Here is a 25,229-nt window from a genome sequence, read left to right as displayed (position 1 = left end):
GGTGCATCAGGTCTTCATTATGGTATGCAGATCTTTCATTGTGGTGCGAGGATGCTCTAACTGTGGCACAGGTTCAGTAGTTGAGCCACAAGGGCTCAGCCACCCTGCGGCATATGGGATGTTAGTTCCCTAACCAGGGATCAGACCTGAGTCCCCTGCCTAGCAGATTCTTAACCAATGGATCATCAGGGAAGTCCCAGTGTTCACTATTTTAAAGTGTTATTTGTATTAGTATATATTATACTTCAGTACAATACATATTTCATAGGGTTGACATGCAGATTAAATGAAATTGTATGGAAGTACCAGGCATAAAGCTTGCATGTTGTTAGGCATTCAGTAAACGGTTGTTATAAATGAGGTAACATGGTATGAGTGCATGGTCTGCCACCTACTAGCTACATGTCTTTGGGCAAATCTGTTTCTTTATCTGTTAAATGGTTGTTGTGAGGATCCAACGAATTACTACATGTTATCACTGCAGATGGTGACTGCTGCCATGAAATTAAAAGACGCTTACTCCTTGGAAGAAAAGATGACCAACCTAGACAGCATATTAAAAAGCAAAGACATTACATTGCCAACAAAGGTCCATCTAGTCAAAGCTATGGTTTTTGCAGTAGTCATGTATGAATGTGATAGGTGGACTATAAAGAAAGCTGAGCGCCGAAGAATTGATGCTTTTGGAGAGACTCTTGAGAGTCCCTTGGACTGCAAGGAGATCCAACCAGTCCATCCTAAAGGAAATCAGTCCTGAATATTCATTGGAAAGACTGATGCTGAAGCTCAAACTCCAATACTTTGGCCACCCGATGCGAAGAACTGACTCATTTGAAAAGACACTGATGATGGTAAAGACTGAAGGCAGGAGGAGAAGGGGACAACAGAGGAGATGGTTGGATGGCATCACCAACTTAATGGACATGAGTTTGAGTAAACCCCAGGAGTTGGTGATGGACAGGGAGGCCTGGGGTACTGCAGTCCATGGGGTCGCAAAGAGTTGGACACAACTGAGAGACTGGGCTGAACTGAACTACTTAGAACAGTGCCTGACACACAGTATAAATGCTCAGAATTGGTTCAGATGGTAAAGCGTCTGCCTACAATGCGGGAGACCCGGGTTCAATCCCTGGGTCGGGAAGATCCCCTGGAGAAGGAAATGGCAACACACTCCAGTATTCTTGCCTGGAAAATCCCATGGACGGAGGAGCCTGGTAGGCTACACTCTCCATGGTGTTGCAAACAGTTGGACACGGCTGAGCGACTTCACTTTCACTTATTGGCCTGAGTATTTTAACTCAGAAGTTTAAAGTCTGGATTTAGATTTTAAAAGATCTGGGTGTGAATCCTGGCTTCGAACCTTAGCAACGGTGTGACTTTTTAAGCTGTTCTTACTTATTTCTTCAACTATAAAATGAGGATAAGGAACTTCCCTGGTGGTCCAATGGTTAAGACTCTGGTCCGGGAACTAAGATCCCACATGCTACATACCATGGCCAAAAATAAATAAATAAAAATAAAACGAGGATAAGATGAATCCCATAGAGCCAGTAAATAAGCCCCTGTGGGGAAGTCATTCACCATAGTACCTAGCACACAGTAAACACTCAAGAAATAGTACCTGTTTGTATATCTCAGGAAGTTAAGGCTACTATAGGTAAGCTAACATCAATATCATTTTCATAGTAATGTTATTAATTTTTGTTCAAAGGGGCATAATAGTGAGTCATTACAGGTGGACATAACAAAATGAGTCCTAATGGGAAACAACTTTTTTTTCAAACACCGCCAGTTTCAAATACTGTCTATCACTATGGGTATGTATCAAAGGTGGAAATCCCTTTTGATATTTCCAAAACATTGTGGTACTGATGAATCAACTAAATCATAAAGATTATAAAGTGGAGGAGCAATAAAATACTTAGCAAGAACTTAAAATTTTCTGAGACTTATAGAGTAATTCTCTGTTAACCATGAGCCCTAAAAAGTATAGCTTTATCAATGGAGCTAAGAGAAAAAAAAAGTTTAAAGTGGACACACTTCAGTAAAAAAAAGTTTTTACAGACATATCCTTTTAAATAAAACCATGTTTATGGATGTTAACAATCTCTCCTCCTTAATGATCTTCTTCAATCTTTGTGAAAGCTACTACTGCTGAGAAGTAATCTGCTGAGTTGATTTTCTCACCAGTTTTATATTATGGATTTCACTTCTCTGTAAAGTTCTAGAATCAGTTACATTCTTCTTGAAATTTGGCATATTTTATACTTGAATTTTCCCATGTTTTATCCTGATATAGTTAAAGAAAGATGTGTGACAGGCCTGCATTTTTACAAATTTTCTAGACCTCTTCAAAGTAATGTTAAGAATAAAAACTAGTGTGATTTTTTCAATATTTAAAGGTGCTGAGTTATCCTTAAATACGAGGGACCACAGATTTAAAATTTTTGATATACAAACTTACAAATGCTTTTTGTATGAATCTCAAAATGTGATTGGTAAAACTTTAGTTGGCAAAAAATTACAGTACATCTTAGAAGTCTGATAAACACAAAGGGTGTTTCACAATGGTAAATGATACCAACAAATCAGTGAGGCCAAGGCTGAGAATATATTCACCCCTGGCGATTAAAAGGTCATCTGGGTCCTAGTCAAGCTTATGTCCTCACACTCTTTCCTACTCTGATTTTATTCCTTACTTCCTGCTGATGCTGGTAGAATACTAATCCATCCATCAGGTATACGGTAGTTACCCATTACGTATCTGGACCCTAGGTGGCAAGTGCTTGCTCTGGTACAGTAAGTAGCATGAGATGGAAAAGGTGAAACAGAAAGGAGCAAGGACGGGTCTGCAAGAGAAACACCTTAGTTTGTGTCCACTGGAATTTATCTGAATACACAAAATTTTACTGCATTATTGTTTTTCTAATAAAGATTTAATACACAAAGTACATAGGTGCACTACCTAAAAATATGTCATTTATGATATATTTACATATATACTATGTATACTTGTCATAGATAAGGCTCTTTTATTAGCTCAAGAAACTATAAAATCTGTATTTACCTCTGCACTCTTCATAGCTTTGAGAATATTCCCCACTGTATCAGTAAAGGTGTTACCTAATATTCTACCCAACTTCTTGTACAAGGAACCCAAACACACCACAGCAGCGCTGAAATGACATTTCAATTAGAAATCAGTCAAGAATGAAAAAACAGGAAAAAAAGGATCTTAGGACATGCAATGATGACTACTTAATTTTATTTTTAAAGGATAAATTTCCCAGAATCTACTCCGCTGTTAAGTCATGAGGAATTTCATTGGAGTATCAGATGACTATGTTTTCAATATAAGAATGTTACTAAGATGTATCTTCAACTAATCTAAATCTTAGCCCAAAGATTCCATTCCCCCAAATATTTTTAATAGAACTGAGCTTCATATGTTAGATAATCAAAGACAGTCTTAAAAGAAAAAGAACAGTATTCGCATTAAGTCTCAAAATTTTATGGAAAAGCATATTCTATCATAAGCTAAAAATTAAATCAATAAAAAAATTTCTATAAAATTCGTACTGTGGAGTCATACATCGTAAATAGCCTTCTCTAAACAACGGGTGATAAAATGAACTGAGTCCTATGGAGAAAGAAACTTAGTTGTTCTTTTAGGATCTTAGAAAAGTGTTTTTCTATAAATTTACTATTAATCTTCACTACTAAGAACTAATAAACTAAAAGAACATCCAAAACATGAAGAATTTAACATAGTTGTTCCTTAAACACTCAACTGCTAAAATATTAATCAGATGGTTTTGATTCCCAAATCTAAGCTTCAAATGTCTAAAGTTTTTAAAAGAACTGTTTCTCAACGGTAAAATATTAGATCTTTTCAAAAGCTACATATTTTTAAGAAAATGAGGAAAACAACTTGTATTCATTTTCATAATAATTATCAAGTAGTTTAGTTCTTTTAAAAAAATTATTTTACTAAATAGAGTTGATTTACAAGGTTGTGCTAATTTCTACTATATAGCAAAGTTTCAGTTCTTTATAAAAATGATACAACAAAGATTTCATATTCAGTTTCAATATTAACTTACAGTTTAGTGGGAAGATAACTTGGAGAATCATCTTTGCTTCGAATAAGATCATTACATTTATCGATTGTCTCATAAACAGAGAACGTGTCTCCAATACTATAAAGAAGGGCTAGATTCTTAGCAAGGAGTTTACGAGTAGGAGGCCCTGGGGAGCTGTTGAGCAAAGACAGGAGCTGTTCCACAAGAGTTTTCTGTTTCTCCCTTACATCACTCTGCAAATGAAGTAAACAAAGAAGATTCTCATCAATGCAATTACATGTGCTCCTCTCCTATGATTCTGCTCTCATGTAATTAAGAACTAACCAAAAGCCTCTAGAAAAATGAAAAATTATTTTAACTAAATATTACAAATAAGTTGGTGGCATCGTTATTACACCTCACAAGCAAGCAGTTTGCTGCATTGCTGGTAACTTCAGAGAATAAATTCTGGACCACAATATACTAGAGTCTGTGAACAAAGACAAAGGTTCCATTTTTCCTCCTTATTTTTAGGTTTGAAACGTAGAACAAATTTATATCTTAACTAGTGCTCCTTAGTTCTTAAGTCCCTGCCTGATATATATCTGCATCAGTGAACAACCTATCACCAGAGCTGACCTTTTAACAGTTACCTGTTTTACTTAGATCTTTTTCTAAGTTTAGCGCAATTTTCTTTCTGCAAGCTTATGCATGTAAATGCCACGCTGTGACTCCATTTTACTTATCTACTCTCTAAAAAAGGAGAACAGAATATTATCACAGTAGTAATGGTATCCAGATGCTTCCTGAGGCTTCAACTTTCACAATAAAATACTTGTTAATTTAGGCTATGGATCTTTGCCATTTATAAATTCTAAATATCTCCATGAGTAGTGTCTTTGCAACACTTTTGCATTATGTAAGGTATTGTTATTCTGTGGAATACCTTTATTTTTAGGAAATATATAGGAAAGTATTTAGAAATAAAGCAGCAACTCGCGTGGCTCTGTGAATCAATTAAACTTGGCAAAATGTTAACAGTTGTTGAATGTAGGTAAAGGATAAGAATGATTAGCTTTGTTCTTTGTAGTACCTATTTTATAAACTTTAAGAGAGAATATGTTTACTCGAAGACTCCTCAGCTCATATTCCTCTTCAAGAGTTCACATCTTTTTTTTTAAGTGAAACTCCCATAACATTATTTAGTGTGATACTGTTCCAGGATGTCATGCAAATGGAGGGACACAGGTAAGAAGATAATAATGATGAAATTTAACACACTGTGCTCTGTAGTTAGTTTTTAACATATCTGAAAGTAATATTATAAATACTGGTTAATTTCTTCCTGTTCTTTTGAGCAGAAGAAACCTACTAGTTCATTGTAAAATCTTATTAAGGTCTAACCTTCGAAAGCTAATTTAGGTTATGCTGGACAGAACTAGAAAAGTAAACCAAAGGAATTAAACATTATCTGGCACTTAAAAAAAAAAAAACCTTGTGAAACAGTTTTTGCAATTTTACTCACCCTGCTGGTTGCAACCAAGAGCTTCTCCAAATATCTCAACCAATCAAAAATAAACTCTGCCTTCTGAACTTCACCCAGTTGATTGTATGTTTCTTCATTCAGCAATAAGCTATGAGCTAATTCCATTCCTTGCAGAAAAGTCTCCTAGCTGGTCACGATTCTTCTCATTAAACTTTAGTCCTATACCTATAATAAAGGAAAATAATATTTTAAAAAGGAAGAATGAAAAGGAATGCAATCACAATACTGGAAATCTTCCACAGAAAAGCATGAAGCACAAACGGAGACATCTTTCCTAAGGTGAAACTGGAAAATTCCCAATAGTAAACTTATTGATACAAAACCCCTTTTTCAGAGAGTAGATAGGCAGAACAGAGTAGGATCATTGATATCCATATGTGAAAACTTGCCAAACAGGAGACATTTCATTAAAATTTTGAAAATTTTACAGTTAAGACTACTCAAGTGTGAAGACTTTCAGTTTTCTCTGTAACATAAGCAGTTTTTTACTAAAATGGGTTGTAAGTACATTTTAACAATTACCAAATACCTAGACTTCCTATTATACTTTACAGTAAAGCTTGAGGTCTCCCAGGGCCTTTGCCTCCATACATAACCTGTCACTTACATGGAGATCCAAGAGAAGGAAATGGCAACCCACTCCAGTATTCTTGCCTGGAAAATCCCATGGACAGAGGAGCCTGGCAGGCTACAGTTCACAGGGTCTCAGAGTTGGACATGACTGATCAACTGAGCACCAAGGCTTGAGCAAAGGGACTTATTCCCATTAGCATCTGTTTCTCCAATCTAATAAAGACACTGCCCGAGGGTAGGAGCTTTTAGGAAAAATCCCATCTCAACCACTACAGATAGTCTCCCTATCTCTGTGAACCTTGTTGTGAAAGCACACTCATGTTTTTGAAGGCACCTGGATGGATGCCATCCAAGGACTGCAGAACATTATCTGCTATGACCCAGATCCAATGCAGCCTTCACTTCTCTTGAACAAATAATCAATAGAAGAGGTTTTGTTTTTAGATTCATGAGCATCTCCTGGGTACACTCTAGTACCTTTCTAGAATATATACAACCTATAAGCATGTGGGTAAAATACATACACACTCACTCATATGCAAATTTACAAGACAGCATTTCTGATTATGGATTTTTTTATTTCTAGGTGCACGCTCAAGTATATGGCAATAAAACAGTATGATGTCTGCAACTCATTTTCAAATGGTTAAGTACATCAATCAATTAGCCATAAAATATGGCAAAATGTTAACAGACAAATACTGTAGGTAGTACGTATGTGAGCGATCATTTTACTATTCTTCAATTTTTCTGTATTTTTTAAAACATTGCAATAAAAAAGTTGGAAAAATTATTTAAGAAGAGAAATTTTTAAAAACATAAGCTGGCTTAAAAACAAATCACACTACTACTTCCAGGAGTAACAGCTATCATCAAGAACATTAAACAACAGAGAAGGTATCATATACATATATAAGATGGGTATATCTATCCCATATTGAAGTATAAAAAATAACTTTAATACATTATAAATAAACCTGTTAAGCTAAACAGAAACATGTCATTCGAAATGCATAGAAATACAAACAGAATGACACAGGTAATTAAACTAAACCATATAAAAATACATAGCTCATATTCCCCCTAAATAAACCTCAATCTTTTGCAGAGAAGCCAGTAAGATGTGGACTTCCCAGGTGGCACGCAGGTAGACATAAGACACATGGGTTCAATCTCTGGGTTGGGAAGATCCCCTGGAGAAGGGCACAGCAATTCACTCCAGTATTCTTGCCTGGAGAATCCCATGGACAGAGGAGCCTGGTACGTCACAGTCCACAGGGTCACAAAGAGTCGGACAGGACTGAAGCCACTTAGCAAGCACACACGTGTAGTAAGTAGAGTTAGAAAACCAGATGGGAGACATGAGGAAGGCTTTTCTTTCTTTTTTCTCCTGGAGAGTTTATGGGTATGAAATTACCTAGACTATAACACTGTAATAATTGTGGTATAACTGAAAAGAGACTCTTTAAAACACAGTAGTTGCAAACTGATGAACTGTTGGCCAAATTTCACCTGCAATATACATACTGGGGAAAAAACTGGTTACTAACATGTAAACACAAGATTTTACACAAAAATCTGGGTCCATATCCCATAGAGCAATGAATGACTGAATCTAAGGGAAGCAGGGACTCTCAGGCAAGCACACTTGCCACCTGGACTGCCTTATTCATTTACATTATTTGCCAACTTCCATGGGTATTCAAGTTTTCAGCTCCTACTCTTTCTTTACCTTACTTTCGCCCTCTGGCTTGGGCAAGAAACTCTCCTTTTCTTTTTCAATTATCAAAGTGAACTGATAAAAATATGCACAATAAAGGTAATAAACACTACAGAAATAATTTCCAGAAGAAATCTAAGTATACCAAAGGAGAAAAGCAAGTTTGTACTCAATATCTGTTATTATGTGAGGAAAAAAAAATAACCTGAGTATCACATAGAAAATTTCTTGTAACCACCAGGGCAAGTCAAAACTCTATCTTAAGAATCAAATTACCCTTTTTAGAGGTCATTAGGACTGCTGAAGAGACATTTTTTTTCCTTAGGCAGAAGTAATATTGTGGTGTAAAATGATCTATCAAGAAGCAAAATAGCTAACACAATGCAGTAATAAATAATTCAGTAAAGAGCTTGAGATCATAAGCAGGGCATAAAGTTTATCTCCCATGCCCTCAATACATTCTTCATATAAATCACTCTAAAAAGTAGACAATTCACACTGGTAATCCCACATCCAAACCCCCAAATCTACAATGGCCTCTGATCTCCACATATGTATTATCAATCACATAAGTAAATGCACTTTGCAAACAACAGATGTTCCTGCTCTAACCCTCAGTGTAACTTAAGGATGATGAGTACAAATACAGTCAACCTACTGTATGTTTTCATTCAACTACAGCCCGATGGCTATACATACTGGGAGAATGCTTGTCTAATTTTTCTCTTATTTTCCATTTTTATGCTTCTTGGAGGAGGTTACAGAGTGAATAATTTATTAAAAGTGAACACATATAACCGTGTATTTTTCAAGGTACAGTTATGCTACTTGAAAAAAAAGATTTCATCAAACCACTGTACCAACTATAATGCCAACCATTATTTTTGACAGACGCTAATTATTACTGATCACTAATTATAGTCCAAGCACAGCTCTAAGAGCTTTAAATATTTAAGAGCTTTAAACATTCTTAAAACTGTCCATGGGTAGTTATTTTTATTAGAATCATTTTAAGACGAGGAAACTGAGACACAGAGAAGCTGAGTCACTTTCCTAAGGTCACACAGAAAATGGTCATACACTAAAGCGATGTAAGTCGAGATATATGCGCTTTAACCACTACATACTATGCTGCCACCCTTTTATCCAATCAAGCCTATCAAATACCTTGAAGCCAGGCATTTTATTCATTCATTCATTTTTATTAAATATAGTTGACAAACAATATTATGTTAGTTTCAAGTGTACTACATAATGATTTGACATTTACTAACATTTGAAATGATCACCATATCTACAAAGGACTTTTGGGGAACATGCTATTTTGGGGAACATTACTATTTTGAGAACATATGCCATTTGGGTGAACATATATGCTCAAGTTTATGCAAGGGGAAAAATCTTCATATTTTTGGTCATTTTAAGTTTCTTAAAATAATTTATTATATCATTTTGAAGAATGTAAAGAGAAAAATAAAATCACAAATAAGAGACCCCCTCAAACAAAAATAATACAGGTTTGTCAAATTGGTTACTTCTTTCTTTCCTGAGCAATAAAAGATCAATTTACAAAATGAACAAGCCATTCAGTAGTAAATGGAACTGAATCTAGAATGTTTCAAGCAGTTAAAGTTTTGGAGTGTCTCAAATTTAAATTACTTTTCTTTGCCTCTCAAGTCTTTAAAAGACATCACAGCAGCTTCAACTCGGCTTGCAGCTTTCAGTTGCTCAGTTTTGTTTAAAGAGCCTAGAGTTAAAACAAAAACAAAAACAAAAAATCTCTCAAGAGTCTCCCATATTTCAGGGTACACACATAAATCTTAAAATCTATACCTTTCAAAACAAACAAACAAAAAACCAAAACAGTAATTAGCTTTGCTGGGGAGGAAGGAAACTTTCCTCTACCCTTCTAGGTTTTTCTGAATTCTGGTCTAGGAATTAAATTGACATGGGACAGATAAACAGGAGAAAAAGTTCAATTCCAGACATAAGGAACCCACCACACAAGAGGATCAAAGACCCCAGACACACGAAGTGTTGAGAGACAGAAAGGTAAAATGAGGTATTATGCCACTCTAAGCTGAGGGAGCCTGAGGCTTCAAGGACAGAAGTCACAGAATGACTAAGCGGAGTAGATGTTCGGTAAATAGATGTTTGCTCTGACAGAGATGGGGCTACTTAGAAAAAATTTACCTCCAATAACAACTCCTGAAACAAGTCCCCAGTTTAAATTATTCTAAGTAGTTAAGGGAGGACAATATTTTCTCTTGAACCCATGGGTTCAAAAGACGCCTCATGCAAAAGTGACACCTTCTGGGCAGCTCAATCTGAATCCCACAGATTTAATCTAAAAGAAGATGGATCATTTTTTACTGACCTAATATTCCCTACGACCTGTGATTCAGGCTTTGCACAATTATAGGTTACAAAATAGTAACTCACAAATTACGCACAGCGTTAGGTCATAATTAAGACGTTGCCTAAGGAAGGCTGCTCCTGGTAGAAAGCAAATCAGGTCTTTTTGTCACAGTACTTTAAATATCCCTAAGCACAGTCTTCACTGGTTGTAGAGCAAATCAAATATTAAAGCAAGTCACTTTTGAGTCTAGCGTTAATAGTTTCATCTTGATGATTTGAAAATCCTATCTGCATCCTATTTTTTAAACCTGAAGCACCTTGCTTCTTCCTACAGTAAACTATTTCAAAATTTACCTTTATAAAAAAAATCCTTCAGGAAGTCTTTCATGATTAATTCCCCTATTAATACTGTCTTCGCTTGGTACAGGATTTCTTTTATTATAGATATGCTTCATAAAGTGTTGGGCTTCTCTAGCCATCATTTAAATTGTGAGATGCTCCTAGTTTTCTGATTCAAAATGTTAGCAATGATTATTAAAGCAGTAGCATTGTGGGTAATGCTATTTTCTCTAGTCTCCAAACTTTTTATGATTTTAAAACTTTTAAAATGAAACCCTTAAAAACCAATAAATAAGCTGAACTTCCATCGATTCCTTACTTTTATAATTCACAATACCATCTGTTAGCATCATCTTGGTAACACAAGTAGGAAGGACATAACTATTACCTGCTGCAGTTCATGGCAATGCCTTTCACTTTCCCACTGATTTCCAAATCACAAACTGATGACAGTAGCTATTCTTTTTCTTTCCAAATTTTATTAATTTTTAAAATTTACTTATTTTTCATTGGAGGATAATTGCTTTACAATATTGTGTTGGTTTTTGCCATATATCAACATGAAATCAGCCACATGTCCCAAACCTCTTGAACCTCCTTCCCACCTCCCACTCCATCCTGTCGCTCCAGGTTGTCATAGAGCACCAGATTTGAGCTCCCTGAATCACACAGCAGATTTCCACGGGCTGTCTTAATTTTACACATGGTAAGGTATATGTTTCAATGCTACTCTCTCCTTTTGTCCCACTGTCTCCTTCCTGCTGTGTCCACAAGGCTGCTCTGTCTGCATCGCCACTGCTGCCCTGCAGAAAAGCAGCTATTATTCACTGAGCCAGGAACTTTTTAGGTGCTTAATTTATATCATCTCTAATCATCACAGGAAAGAAAGCAAGTATTACTGGTCCCCATTTTACAGAAGAAAAATCTTTGATGCCAGTAAGCATGAGAACAAACCCACATCTCTTCATTCTCTTTCCTCAGTGCTAGGAAACCTTTCCACCGGAAAAAAAGGGAAAACAGCATTTTTGACATTAAGATGTAAGGGACAAAAGGTGCAGAACAAACAGCATGGCGGTGGAGGTGGGAGGCCTTATATTTGGGCTCACTCTCTACCGATTTCCCCAAGCACGTGTGCATGCTCAGTCGTGCCCACCTCTTTGTGACCCCATGGACTGTAGCCCGCCAGGCTCTTCTGTCCAGGAGATTCTCCAGGCAAGAATACTGGAGTGGGTTGCTATGCCCTCCTCCAGGGGATCTTCCCAACCCAGGGATTGAACTTGAGTCCCTTGCAGGTCCTGCATTGGCAGGTGGATTCTTTACTAGTAGCATCACCTGGGAAGCCCCAATATTTCGCCCTACACCTTTCGGTAAATCACAAAATCAGTTTTACCTCCCAACTCCTTCAGGGACAAGGGTCAAAACAATTAAAAAGGCAGTGCTGGGAAAACAGCAAAAGGAAGAACACAGATGAGGTAGGTAAACTATTAAAAAAAGCTGAGCATGTCAAAATAGTAGACCTATTACAAATAGACTAGTGGTTCTCAACTCTGGTTGCTTTTAAAAAACACAAAGTTTTTTGAGCCTAAACCAACTTAACAGAATCTCTGGAGGCTGAGGTGCTATGATAATGGAAGTTTTCGTTTAATCCTCACATGGTGAGGTGACTAGGTGACTAGGCTGCAGCTCCACCCACCCCCTCAGAATCACCCCTCTGCTAGCTAGTCACCCCTATTGTCCAAATGGAAAATCACACCCAGGTTTTGGACCAAGAGCTTATGAGAAGCCCACATCCTGTTTCCTTGTGTCTTTGACTTCACTTTGTCTTCCTTGTAAAAGGCTGTTTTTCTTTAACTAAAAATAACCAAATGCTTAAAAAAAGAAATAAAACTAGCACCACTCATCTACAGAGAATACTGAAACTAAATAATATAGATATTTTAATAGCTGATAAGTGTCCCCTACTCTCCTATAATTCATTTATTACCTTGGGTAAGAAAGATTTTAACTTATTATTTTTAGATAAACCCAAAGAAACTGAAATTGCTTTAGAAAATAGCAGGAAAATGACAATGAAATTCAAATCTAGGATATTACTTGATATGAATTTAAGACTTTCTAATTCTCTGTAATAACTCTAAAATAAACCAGTTGTCATTAGTCAAATATTAAAATGCTAAGTGTACAATATTAAGCTCAGTAAGAATTTAGGTTAGCTGAGTGATTCAATATATGTACATTAAATCTAAATATTATAAATGCAAAAATTTCACAGCCAAAACTGAGATTTTAGAAAAGTTGATAGGTTTACAGTGACAGTACAAATAGGTTCAACTCTTTTGGAAAATATAAAGAAGCCATAAAAACATCAAAACCACTTGACAAAAGCATGAGTTTTTGAAAATTTGTTCCAGAGAAAGGAAAACGAAAATATCAGAAGCATAAGCACTGATTAGAGCATTATGAAAGTTGAAAACTGAAAACTTGCAAGTCCATCATTAGAGAAATGATCTTGACATTTTCAGACACTATCAGGCTCTCATTAAAAACTGTAATTATAGAAACTACAAGTGCATAAATTTTAACAGGTTAACCTATTGAGAGCATCCCCACAAGTAAAGCAGTGTTTCCTAAAGAGTGTTGTGAGAACAGTAGTGAAAAAGAATGAGGAAATGAGGATCTGTGTTGTGTGCGAGGGAACAGAATCCAAATCTTTTTGGGAAACACCAAGTTGGCAGTCTTCCTTCCTACAGAGGGTCTCCACACATGTGATATATGTAATGTACATTATAGACTGCCAGAAGGGTGTGTGTGTGTGTGTGTGTGTGTGTGTGTGTATGGCACTTGATGTCTCTCAGCATCTTTTAAGTACTGACCTTTGCCCCACTTCTACGTTTTTTTCTTCCCCCTGCTGGGAATCCTGAGAACTCAGTGTTCTATAGAGCACAATCTTTAAATACTAATCACTAGAGACCACTATAATCAAAAAAATTTTTAATTCCCTTTTAGTTATACTATGATAGGATTTTTATAACAAGTAGAAGAATATGTAACAAGACAATGTCACACTTCTACTTAAAAGTAGCCATTTCTGGTTAATATTTTGGATCAAATTATCTAACATTCAGAATTCTGAATATAAACAATCTTTTCTTTTTTATTCTTGGAAGAAGAGTAAAGGAAAAAGAATCGTTTTAATTAACCAAATGATTTATCAAGTTCACATAAAAATCTGTGTTATTCATAACTTTCAACCAAGTTTCACACCACAACCCTTCTGAGCTAAAAATGCCTTGTTGCACCATAAATTTTAATATTTGATTTTTGGAATTCTGAATACAATTCCCAGAAAATCAATTTAATTCATGTTTCTTAAGTCATACGACAACATGACCCAGGCACACAGCACTAATAACCTGTTTTACAATATAATGAAAATACATTCAGTGTACCGAGATTCAAAGAATACTTCCTGCAAATGTAGTAGAAATGGTGGGAAACCTGCTTCTCACCACTGCGTAATACAATAGCTGGAAAGGCAGATACACTCAACTCCAAGAACTGATTAAGGAGCACATCCTATAAGACAGAGAAGCTAGAATGGAGCAGGAAAGAAACAGGAGTAACACAGAAATGGATAAAGAGAGGTGAGAAAGGGCCAGAGTAGGGATGCAATTTCCTTTGCCTTCCTCCCGTTTTCTTCTCAAGTGCTGCAGATTACGACTAAGGATGAGAAGAACGGCAGAGGCTGGCTTCAGCGAAGGAGACTGCCAATGGGGGCCTCTGGTGTAGCCTAGCTCTGACAATTCTCCCTCCAGATTACAAAAGAGAAAACCTTAGAGGGTAAAAGGAAGTATGGTGGGAAGTGGGCAGGGGACTCAGCTGCAGAACCAACTCTAACAAGGCAATGATAGGAAAAGAGACTTCACATTTCTTCAGGATTTCCTTACGAGAACCTTTTAATTCACTATCTCATTTAACCTCCCTACTACTGTGGTAGTTGGGTCACTAGATCATGTCTGACTCATGACTGTATGGACTGTAGCCCACCAGGCTCCTCTGTCCATGGGGTTCTCCAGCCAAGAATACTGGAGTGAGTTGCCATTTCCTTCTCCAGGGGATCTTCCTGACTCAGGGATTGGACCCAGGTACCCTGCATTGCAGGCAATTTCTTTACCAACTGAGCTACCAGGGAAACCCCTCCCTAATACTAAAACTCAAATATTATCATCCTCATTTTACAGATGAGGATAATGAGTTAAGAAATTTGTCCAAGATCTAAGTGAAGAAAGAAGTGGAAGAAAGAAGGTAACGCCTACACCTGTCTAGTTTCAATGTCCATGCTCCTTCAACTACCTCATGCATTCTTTTCATACAGTTTCTAATCACTGACAGTTACTGCCATGCCCACTGAAACATCTAATCTTTACAACTTTGTTTTTTCTTATCAGTTCACTCTCCTCTTAGGTCTCCAGTACTCAGAGGCTTTTTGATAAAATGTGAGTTGTACTAGAGACATCGACTTCCAGAGGGCCCTTCCCACCAAGACAGCAAATCCCTAAGTAACTAACACTAACACCACTAGTCTCCCCTGGGGGCTCAGTCGGTAAAAAAAATCTGCCTGCAATGCAGGAGCCGTGGGTTCAATCCCTGGGCTGGGAAGATCCTCCAGAGAAGGGGAGGTCTACCCACTCCAGTGTCTTGCCCGGAGAATTCCATGGACAGAGGAGCCTAGTGGGCCCCTCCATGGGATCACAGAGTCTGACACAACTGAGCGACTAACAGTGTTAGCTTAGTCCTTGGCTATTCTTGACAATTTTTATCACTCTTCATTCCACAAACCAACTCTTCCACCTCCCCCGGGGAAGAAAGATTTCACTCTGGACACTTTGGAGTACCAGAAGGCAAGTTTTAAAAGAGAAATTTTACTCTAATATCTCCCACCACACTCATCTGAAAGTCACTATCGAAGTAATCTCACTATTTGGTACCTAGCAGAGAATTCAGTAACAAGAAGTAAAAAACAAAACAAAAGTTAAAAAAAGAAAAAAGATACACAGCAATTAACTGTTTCAAAGATCATCAACTTTACTGACATTAAGTTTCTTGTCTCTTGGGGCCTGTTTCCTCTTAGTTTAGTCTAGACATGACTAATAATCCAGCTATCTGGATTCTAGTTGGAGTTGGGTAGAGCCCCACATTAAAAGTGAAGGAGCAAACTAATTGAGAGCATGAAGAAGTTGAAGCAGGCAGCTAACAGTAATGGAAGAGAGCAAAATACTTTTTAATATAGATATTTTAAAAAGCAGGCAATATGGGGATACTTAGTTCAAGAGTAAAGTGCATAAGATGCCATTATTCCTCCAGCTCGGCAGAGGACAGGAATCCTTGCTCAATTTTCCAAAATATTGTATTTGTGCTCAAGTAATCTGCTACCTAGGACTTCCTAGTTTAGTCATTAGACCCCACCTGCTTTAGAATCCTCTCCTTTTTCCCCCTTCTAACTGTTCATTTCATGGCTTCTATCCAGGTGAGCACTCAGAGTCACCCTTATTTCCACTATGGTCTGACATCTTGGCTTTTCTTCATGGTTCCCACTTCTAATTTACAATATATCTTATGAAGGGCCTGGCCCAGAATTTAGCCACAGTTCTGACCTTCCTGGAGCCCTACCTGAGGGTTTTTTGTTTTGTTTTGTTTTAGCAGACTCCCTGCCAGATGCCTAACTGGGCTCTTAACTTCGCAAATGTAGCTCCCCGGAACAACTCCATTATTCTCTTGTTTTCCGGCTGCCATCATCACATCCACCCAAGTAATATAGTGAACACACCATCTATTACCTCTAACCCCCAGCTGGTCTGGGGCAGCACTCCACAATCAAACTCACTGATATTTCTGCAGCAAAATATAAACATATTCACATAAAGGTAGGATAAATAAAGACTATAAACAGCTTCCTATCAGATCAGGTCATGTTCTGCTGCCAAATGAGTTTAAAAAGTGCCTTTTGGACTCTGTAATAATGCTTAAGGGATTTTGTACCTGTATACGCTTCTCTTTTCTGTTTTTGCTTTTCAGATTTCCTCCCAAAATATCTTAAAAAAAATTTGTGCTTTTCAATGGGTAATTTCAACTTCCCAATAATTTTACTTACATAAAAATGTATTGAATAAGTGAGGTAATGTTTTGACTAAATATTTAATACACAAAAACATGCATAAATTCAACATACAGAAATCTACAAGTGCAACAGAAAAGAATATAGACAGATGTTGTAATAAATCCATAGAGAAGCATAAACTAAGAAAGAAGTACATATATAAAACATTTTAGAGAAGTTAAAACAATGGTTTCAAAATTGGCAAAAGTATATACTCTGGTTTAAACACTTAAATATCACCTCATACAACTTTACCTTCTTTCCTGTCACATAATTAATTCTAATTTCTTATGCAGCATAAACATAACATTATGCTTTAACATGACTACATTATGTTTCTTTTCTAAAAATATTTATTGTTTAAGTTGTTACTATTAAAAAAAAGAAGTTCAAACATGATTCAGAACAATATGCTCCAATTTCAATCTTGTGTATCTGTTTCAAGGGTTCCAATTTCCCATTTGGGTCTTACTGTAGATATACCTTTGACTTCAAGCTCAGTTACACTGTGAATAATTTTCTGTCTAGTCTTTTAATCAATGTCACTAGATTTATGGTTAAAAAAAAAAAGTGTTTAAGTAAAAATAACTGTTACTTGTGAAAAACAGAAATGATACGTTAAAAAGAGCTTACTAAATTAAAAAAAAAAAGTCCACACCAGATCCAAATTAAAACTAGGAGTTATAAAGTTGTTAGAAAACACACAAAAATCCTTCCCTTTCTCTAGCCTTCCAAAAGGTGAGAAATGCTAAAATTAAAACTTACTAGGTAATTATGACTGAAAAGCCATGACCTTTTCCCATCATTACACATCTACGATCCAGAAGCATTTATAGGATGCAGTAGTTCACCTGACACAACAAAAAAAGTAAGAAAAAGAAGAAAAACTAAACTTAACCTACTTCCTCTCACAAAAGTTACCGTGAATGAGAGTTTGTAGAGTTCTAGTCCAGGGTCAGGAATTCTTTCCTGTAAAAGACCAGAGAATAAATACTTGAGACTGTATGGACCACACAGTCTCTATCACAATGACTCATAAACAATACATAAACAGCTATAAATAGATAAAATAGTGTAGTTATGTTCCAGTACAACTTTATAACAACTGGCAGCAGGCTGGATCTGACCCACAGCCTGCCAATTACTGACCCCTAGTGTAATTCCAACGAATTTAATACTGCAACTAGACAAAAGATTCAACTAAATGATACAAACAAGTCTCTACTAATCCCTCAGGCTTCAGTTAATTCATTTCTTAAAAGAAATTTAATAACAGTTTCACACTCTCCTTAAAACGCAGAAATGGTTTTACCTGAGAGGACTAAGGTCCTACTAAGGGGCTGTTCAAACCCATTAACTATACTGTGGATAGTTAATGAAAGAAGATTCAATGAAGTCTTTTTTAAAAAAATGTCTATGTCTTTAAACTGGTTAATCAGGATTTAAAATAAATGAATCTTAGAGTATGAAGAGACCTAAACACCTAAAGACATGGAGAGTTTAATCTTTTATTTTACTCAAAAGATAACTGAGAAAAGTTCATGAAGATTATAAACTGTCAGTCCTCTTTTTGAAATAAAGCTGAAGGAAGGAAGGTATGTGCATTGCCTAAAAACAAAAATTCTTAATTTTTTTTCCTTAGAGAATGTATTATTTGCGCAGTTTTTCAAAATTTTAAAGTAGTTTGGCTATGTATTTTCTGTTACTAAAGTCAGATATAAAGATAAAAAGAAAAGAAGAGAAAAGTAAGATAAGATCCATAAACAGTAGTGGAGGCGCTTAAGCTAAAATTCAGGTCTGTTGTCAATTCAGGAGTCTTGTAATACTAAAGGTTTCCATATAAATAACTACTTTTTCCAACTGTCCCTATTCTTATGTTTATAAACCCTGCCTGCTACCCATTTCAACAAAGGCGGGGGCGGGGGGCGGAATCCATAGTGTTTAAAATGTAAGAAAACCATTGGCTTCAATACTGATCTAAAATCATTTTCTCAAAGACATACTTTCTAAAACGTTTGCGAAACAGGACAATTCTCCTTTCCCCATCCGCCTAATGCCCAGCTCCAAGGACACTTCTGCTTTCTTTCCATTTTAATTTCTCCGTAGTATTTTCTCTGACAAAGTTCTGAACTTACGGGTCCCCTTTTCCCCTCCTTTTAACGTCTTTTCTACGCTCTAAGTTCCTTAAGAGCGCTCAGCCTGAACATAAAAGGCGCTGAATATCTGCTGAATAAATGACTGCACGGAAAATGAATGTATAATTATGACCTTTCAAAAAAGAGCTCAAATCATCTGACAGACACTATTCGACTTGACAGTTATGAAAATCATCTTGCCAGAGGTATGCATTATTGTGACTAGTACCATAAGGCGCTTCTTAAAAGTTTCCAAAGACTTTACAATCCCTTGCAATAAGGCTGCGCTGACCGAGAGCAGGGTAAGAAATGTTTCCTTGTACTAAGCAAAAGCTAGCCGGGCAAAGGCTCGCTTTCCTAGCGAGGAAGGACTATCCAGTATCCAGTCTCCACTGCTTCAGGAAACCCGCCTCCACGGTTGCTCGCGGGCGTCCGGAGAACCTCGCCCGAAGCCCGGGTTGGGGCCCCGCTCCCAGCCAACCCCCGACGCAGTGGGCGCCGCTAGGGCGGATCCGGGGAGCGGCGCGCCGACTAGGCGGGCTCCGACCTTCCGACCTTCTCCGCACGCCCGGGGGCTCCAGCCCGCGCGGCCAGAGTCCACGCCTACCTGTTGTGCTCCGGTGAAACACACTTTCCCCGAGCCCAGGAGGAAAGACCGGCTGCGCTGGCCATCGGCCGTCCCCGCGCCCCAGTACATACCCTCCTCGGCATGCTCCGGCCCCTTCGGCCAGGACGTCTAATCCTCCGACCCGTTCCTGCTCCCGGGGTCCTAACTTCCTCCACCTCTCGGCTGCCGCGACCACCCCGCGGACCCCCAAGCAGCTCAACTCACGGTGCAGGCCCCCGGGGTGTGTTTCTTCCCCGCCGACAGACAGCCCGGACACCGCCCCCTCGCGCCCGGAGCTGCCTTCACTCCTGGGATTCCCGACTGCTCGCCCCCGGCGTCCTCCCACGACTCAGCGCCCGTCCCAGCCCAGCCACGCTGTCTGCTCCACAGTGCGGCAGGGTAGCGCCGGGACTCGCCGGCGGCGGCGACTGCGAGACAGCGGGGCGGGAGGGGCTCGCGCGGGGCGGGGCCGGAAAGCTCGGAGCCTGGAGTGCGGCGGGAGCCAGCGATTGGGAGTGCGCCCCGTACCGCATCGCTGATCCGAGACCCCGCCAGCCGGCCGCCGAGCTATCGAGCGCCCACTCTGGCAGGCGTGAGTGCTCCACCGCCGAAAGAGCGATGGAGACTGCGGCCTAAGTTGAGGCCAGGGCAGCAGCTTTGCAGTCCGGAGAGCTTGGCCACACCCACTTTTGTTTGTTTCTAATGCCAGCCAGAATCCTCTGGAACAGCCCTCGGGCATCTGAAGTTTAAAACATGACTAGAGCCTGGAGAAGTTCAGGCAGGCAGTGTAGGTGGGTGGGTGTAGACATGGAAGGGACCCTAGAGAGCTTTGGAGTCCTATAGCCCGAAACTCTGGGGCCTGGCTCAAGGTCACACACCACAGTCTTGGGCGAAATTGGGATTAACAACCTCTTGGCCCCCAAGTCAATTGAGTTTCTCTGGCATACTCAGCATTTTGAATCTAATTTTGCAATTTTTATTCTGAAATAAGCGCAAGCTTACAAAAGTGTTGCTAGTATAGAGAACATTTTTTCTTCCCAAACCATTTGAGATCTCAGTTACTGAGAGGGTGCCACATTGTCCCTAAATACTTTGAAGTTGCTCAGTTGTGTCCGACTTTTTGCGACCACATGGGCTGTAGCCTGCTATGCTCCTCTGTCCATGGGATTTCCCAGGCAAGAGTACTGGAGTGGGTTGCCATTTCCTTCTCCAGAGGATCTTCCCGACCCAGGGATCGAACTCGGTCTCCCACATTGTAGGCAGAAGCTTTACCGTCTGAGCCACCAGGGAAGGTTAAATATTTTATATGTCTTCCTAGTAAGCATATGCCTGCTTGCTAAGTCTTTTCATCAGTAACCAACTCTTTGCTACCCTATGGACTGTAGCCCACCAGGCTCCTCTGTCCATGGGATTCTCCAGGAAAGAAGTGGGCGGCCATTTCCTCCTCCAAGGAATCTTCCCAAGCCAGGGATCTAACCAGTAGTTCTCTGACATTGGCAGGTGGGTTCTTTATCACTAGGGCCACCTGGGAGCTTCAGCTTCAGCATCAGTCCTTCCAATGAACACCCAGGGCTGATCTCCTTTAGGATGGACTGGTTGGATCTCCTTGCAGTCCAAGGGACTCTCAAGAGTCTTCTCCAACACCGTAGTTCAAAAGCATCAATTTTTCGGCGCTCAGCTTTCTTCACAGTTCAACTCTCACATCCATACATGACCACTGGAAAAACCACAGTCTTGACCAGATAGACGGGGCAGCGGTGAGAAGATACCCCTCGTCCAAGGTAAGGAGCAGCGGCTGCGCTTTGCTAGAGCAGCTGTGAAGAGATACCCCACGTCCAAGGTAAGAGAAACCCAAGTAAGACGTTAGGTGTTGCGAGAGGGCATCAGAGGGCAGACACACTAAAACCATAATCACAGAAAACTAGCCAATCTGATCACAGGACCACAGTCTTGTCTAACTCAATAAAACTAAGTCATGCTGTGTGGGGCCACCCAAGACAGTCGGGTCATGGTGGAAAGGTCTGACAGAATGTGGTCCACTGGAGAAGGGAATGGCAAACCACTTCAGTATTCTTGCCTTGAGAACCCCATGAACAGTATGAAAAGACAATCCTAGACAGCATATTAAAAAGCAGAGGCATCATTTTGCTGAGAAAGACCCATATAGTCAAAGCTATGGTCTTTCCAGTAGTCATGTAGGGATGTGAGAGTTGAACCATTAAGAAAGCTGAGCGCTAAACGGATGCTTCAAATTGTGGTGCTGGAAAAGACCCTTGACAGCCTTAGACTGCAAGGAGATCAAACTAGTCAATCCTAAAGAAAACAACCCTGAACATTCATTGAAGGACTGATGCTGAAGCTGAAGCTCCAATACTTTGGCCGCCTGATGTGAAGAACTGACTGATTGGAAAAGACCCTGATTCTGGGAAAGACTTCAGGCAGAATGAGAAGCAGGCAACAGAGAATAAGATGTATATTGGCATCACCGACTCAAAGGATATGAGTTTGAGCAAGCTCCAGGAGTTGGTTAAGTACAGGAAGCCTGGCGTGCTGCAGTCCATGGAGTCACAAAGAGTCATAAGACTTCTCCAGTAGTTACTTTTTTCCTCTTTGTAATGAGTAAGTTATTTTGTGGGCTTAATGCTTTGAAACTATCTTTTTTCTCATCAAATTTTCAATTAATTTATTTCTATTAGTATAAATTCAGAGTTTCCTATTTGATTAAATGGGTGATAATCTGTTTTTATCATTGTTTACTTTGGTGTTCAAAGTGTCCCAAGGTTGGTCAGTGGGATTTACCCATTCACGCTGGCTCCTATGTCTTTGTGTGTTTCAAATCCTTTCACAATGTATTGTTGTAAAACAATTTTTAAATACAGAAAATTTGAAAGGGTTTTATATAACATTTATTCCAGCATCCATATTCTTCATTAACATTTTACTGTTCTGTGCCCTTTTATACACCTTCATCATACTTGGTGCACTCCCTTACTTCCTGGCACAAGATAAGCCTCATCTTCCCCCAGCACTGGCTGCCATTGATCTGGGAGCCCGGGGTTCATTTTAGTGGAGAAAGGTATTTAGAAACACTAGGCATGCTCACTATTCCTGGGTATCACCACTCAGGCTGTCTTAGGGTTTACAGCTAGGGAATATTTGTACCTTAACACACACATACAGTACATCTGTGTCTGTGTACTCACATATACATTTACAGCTGTATTTCTTTATTTAACAACATATATTGAAAAACTGTATTTCACAGTAATACCTCCAATCTAGCATCACATAGTTTATTCTATTCATAGTTTATCCTCCCTTCCACATTTGTAACTCTTTTCTACTACAGAGAAGATTCTGGATCCTATTTTTCAGATATTTATTGTTTGAACACCTCTCCTATATTTAAGCAATCACCATTGCTGCTATCTCTCCCTTTGGAGGATGCTGCCCTTTCCCCACTAAGGTGTGAAACCCCCAAATTAGCCACCACAAGCCCATCTTTCTCTTTCCTTACCCCTTCTCCCAGACCCTGTCCTCATCCCAGTCATGGAGCCCTCCCTACCCTGTTCAGGCTCCATCCTTCACCAAGCATCCCTCCAGGCAGCCTCCTTTTCCCACTAGATACATACTGGGTACTGTAAACTATGCTGAGACAGGTACAAAGATATTTTAGATCCTGAAGGAGAGAGCAAATACTGTGAAGTTGACTTGGGAGGCTCAAAGAAAGATCACATTTAGGGGCTTCTCTGGCAGTCCAGTGGTTGGGACTCTGTGCTTCCAATGCTTGGGTTTGGCTTCAATCCCTGTTTGAGAAACTAAGATCCCACGTGCTGCACAGCTAAAAATAAAATAAGCAAAAATATATCAAGTGCTTGGCACACAGTATGTGTTCATTAAATGGCAGCTATTTATCTTCCTCTCTGAGGTGTACTGAGGATTCAAAATACAATGGAAATAACTGGCACGTTGCCCACTGTCAAATGGTAGCCCACATTTTGGGGCACTTACCTTACCTCTCTACTCCCAACTTACTCCAAAAAAAAAGAAAGATGGCATTTAAAATGGACTTTGAGAATGTATAAGAATGGGTGCATAGAATATGCTCTGTTAGATATAGAAATAATCCTGGAAAACAGTTTGAGCACAAAATCATTTATTCTTGGGTCAAAGCAGAGAAAGTGATTCATTTTGACTGAGTATTTGGTACAAGATTAACAACACTAGAATTTTAGAGCTGGAAGGGATACATAATAGTATCATTGAGTCCAACCACTAATTTTACCAAAGATTCAAAGATGGCTCCAAACTTTGAGCCCAAGTGACTAAGAAAATTAAATTAGGAGGAGGAAATAATAAGTTTAATTATTAATATGCCACATTCGAGGTGACAGTAGAACATGCAAGCAGAAATGGAGGAAGGACTAGAGCATAGAGGAGGGGTCAGAACGAGAGCTCTAGACTCAGAACTTTTCTACAGCTAATACAATGAAAGAGAAGAAGACAATAACAAGGACAGAATTCTGAAAAGTGAGTTTAGTTTTAACCAAATGGAAATGTTTCACCTCTCAACTAAATACTATTATCCTTTGTTCAATCTCAAGCTGAGATTTTAAGTCACAATAAAGATGGAGCTTGTATCATATAGCTTTGGAATCTGGTAACATGTTCATAGCCTAATTCTGCCACTCAGTAGGCTTGACCTAGGGAAAACTGCTTCATATCTCAGTTTCCTCCCTTTCAAATGAGAGCAACATCTTCCTCTCCGAGATGTACTGAGGATTCAAAATATAATAGAAATAACTGGCATGTTGCCCACTGTCAAATGGTAGCCAGCATTTTGGGGTACTTACCTTACCTCTCTACTCCCAACTTACTCCAGCTGGTCAACTTACTTGGTGTCCCTGTTGGGCACACGGAAGGCATTCATCAGTTATCTGCTGAAGGAAGACAGACTTTTAGATACTTTCTCTTTACTATATGAAGTGAAGTTGCTCAGTCATGTGTGACTCTTTGTAGTCCCATGGACTGTAGCTTACCAGGCTCCTCCATCCATGGAATTTTCCAGGCAAGAGTACTGGAGTGGGTTGCCATTTCCTTCTCCAGAGGCTCTTTCCAACCCGGGGATGGAACCTGGGTCTCTTACATTGCAGGCGGATGCTTTACCCTCTGAGCCACCAGGAAAGCCCGTTTACTTTATACTTATCCTAAAATGCATTATACTACATCTTCTTGCTTTCTGTAAAGGAATAATTTTCCCCACAATAAAGGAAGCATTCTTAGAAGTAGAATTGTTGGTGATTAATGGTGCATGTAAAAATGATGAAGTAAACCCGTAGTTACCCATTTGACCGGCTATGTGATATCTTGCTTTAATTTATTCTTCAAACCCATCTGTATGGTTCTAACCACTATACATTTGGGAAACTGGAAATGATAGATTCCCTTTAAGATTGCTTCTACCCCTTAGAGTATAAAATTCAATGATAGTAGAACAGTACTGCCCAAACAATGGGACTCTTGTGTACCCATGAACTCTACAGTCCTGCTCTAGATTGTACTCCTCAAGATGTTAATAGTTGTTCCTTTAAAAAGGCATTCTTAAATAAATTTGAGAAAACCTATACGTTAACATTTTATAGATGTTTCTAAGAGAGTTGTTAGGCATATTAGTAGGCTGCATTTCAAGCAATGTTTCCCACTCTTATTTGGCAATGGAATATAATGTGAGTT

General features: G+C 38.9%; 1 protein-coding gene across 5 annotated transcripts in view; it reads right to left on the bottom strand.

Annotated features, from left to right (window-relative positions):
- The window catches only part of HEATR5A (HEAT repeat containing 5A), a 123,264-nt gene that overhangs the window by 73,287 nt on the left and 24,748 nt on the right, over nt 1-25,229 (bottom strand). For 2 of the 5 annotated variants that reach the window (XM_070478052.1, XM_070478053.1), the window contains exons 3-7: nt 24,350-24,436; nt 17,657-17,723; nt 5,587-5,772; nt 4,104-4,315; nt 3,068-3,176 (exon numbers count right to left, since the gene is read on the bottom strand). In XM_070478052.1, coding sequence (XP_070334153.1) covers nt 3,068-3,176; nt 4,104-4,315; nt 5,587-5,712 — 447 coding nt within the window. In that variant the 5' untranslated portion in view covers nt 5,713-5,772; nt 17,657-17,723; nt 24,350-24,436. Of the gene's footprint in view, nt 1-3,067; nt 3,177-4,103; nt 4,316-5,586; nt 5,773-17,656; nt 17,724-19,721; nt 19,966-24,349; nt 24,437-25,229 lie in introns of those variants that run through there. The other 3 variants (XM_020876793.2, XM_070478050.1, XM_070478051.1) reach the window with 3 other exon arrangements.

Source organism: Odocoileus virginianus, chromosome 16 (assembly GCF_023699985.2).
Source record: "Odocoileus virginianus isolate 20LAN1187 ecotype Illinois chromosome 16, Ovbor_1.2, whole genome shotgun sequence".
Taxonomy (NCBI): domain Eukaryota; kingdom Metazoa; phylum Chordata; class Mammalia; order Artiodactyla; family Cervidae; genus Odocoileus; species Odocoileus virginianus.
This window is presented reverse-complemented; position numbering and strand designations above follow the sequence as displayed.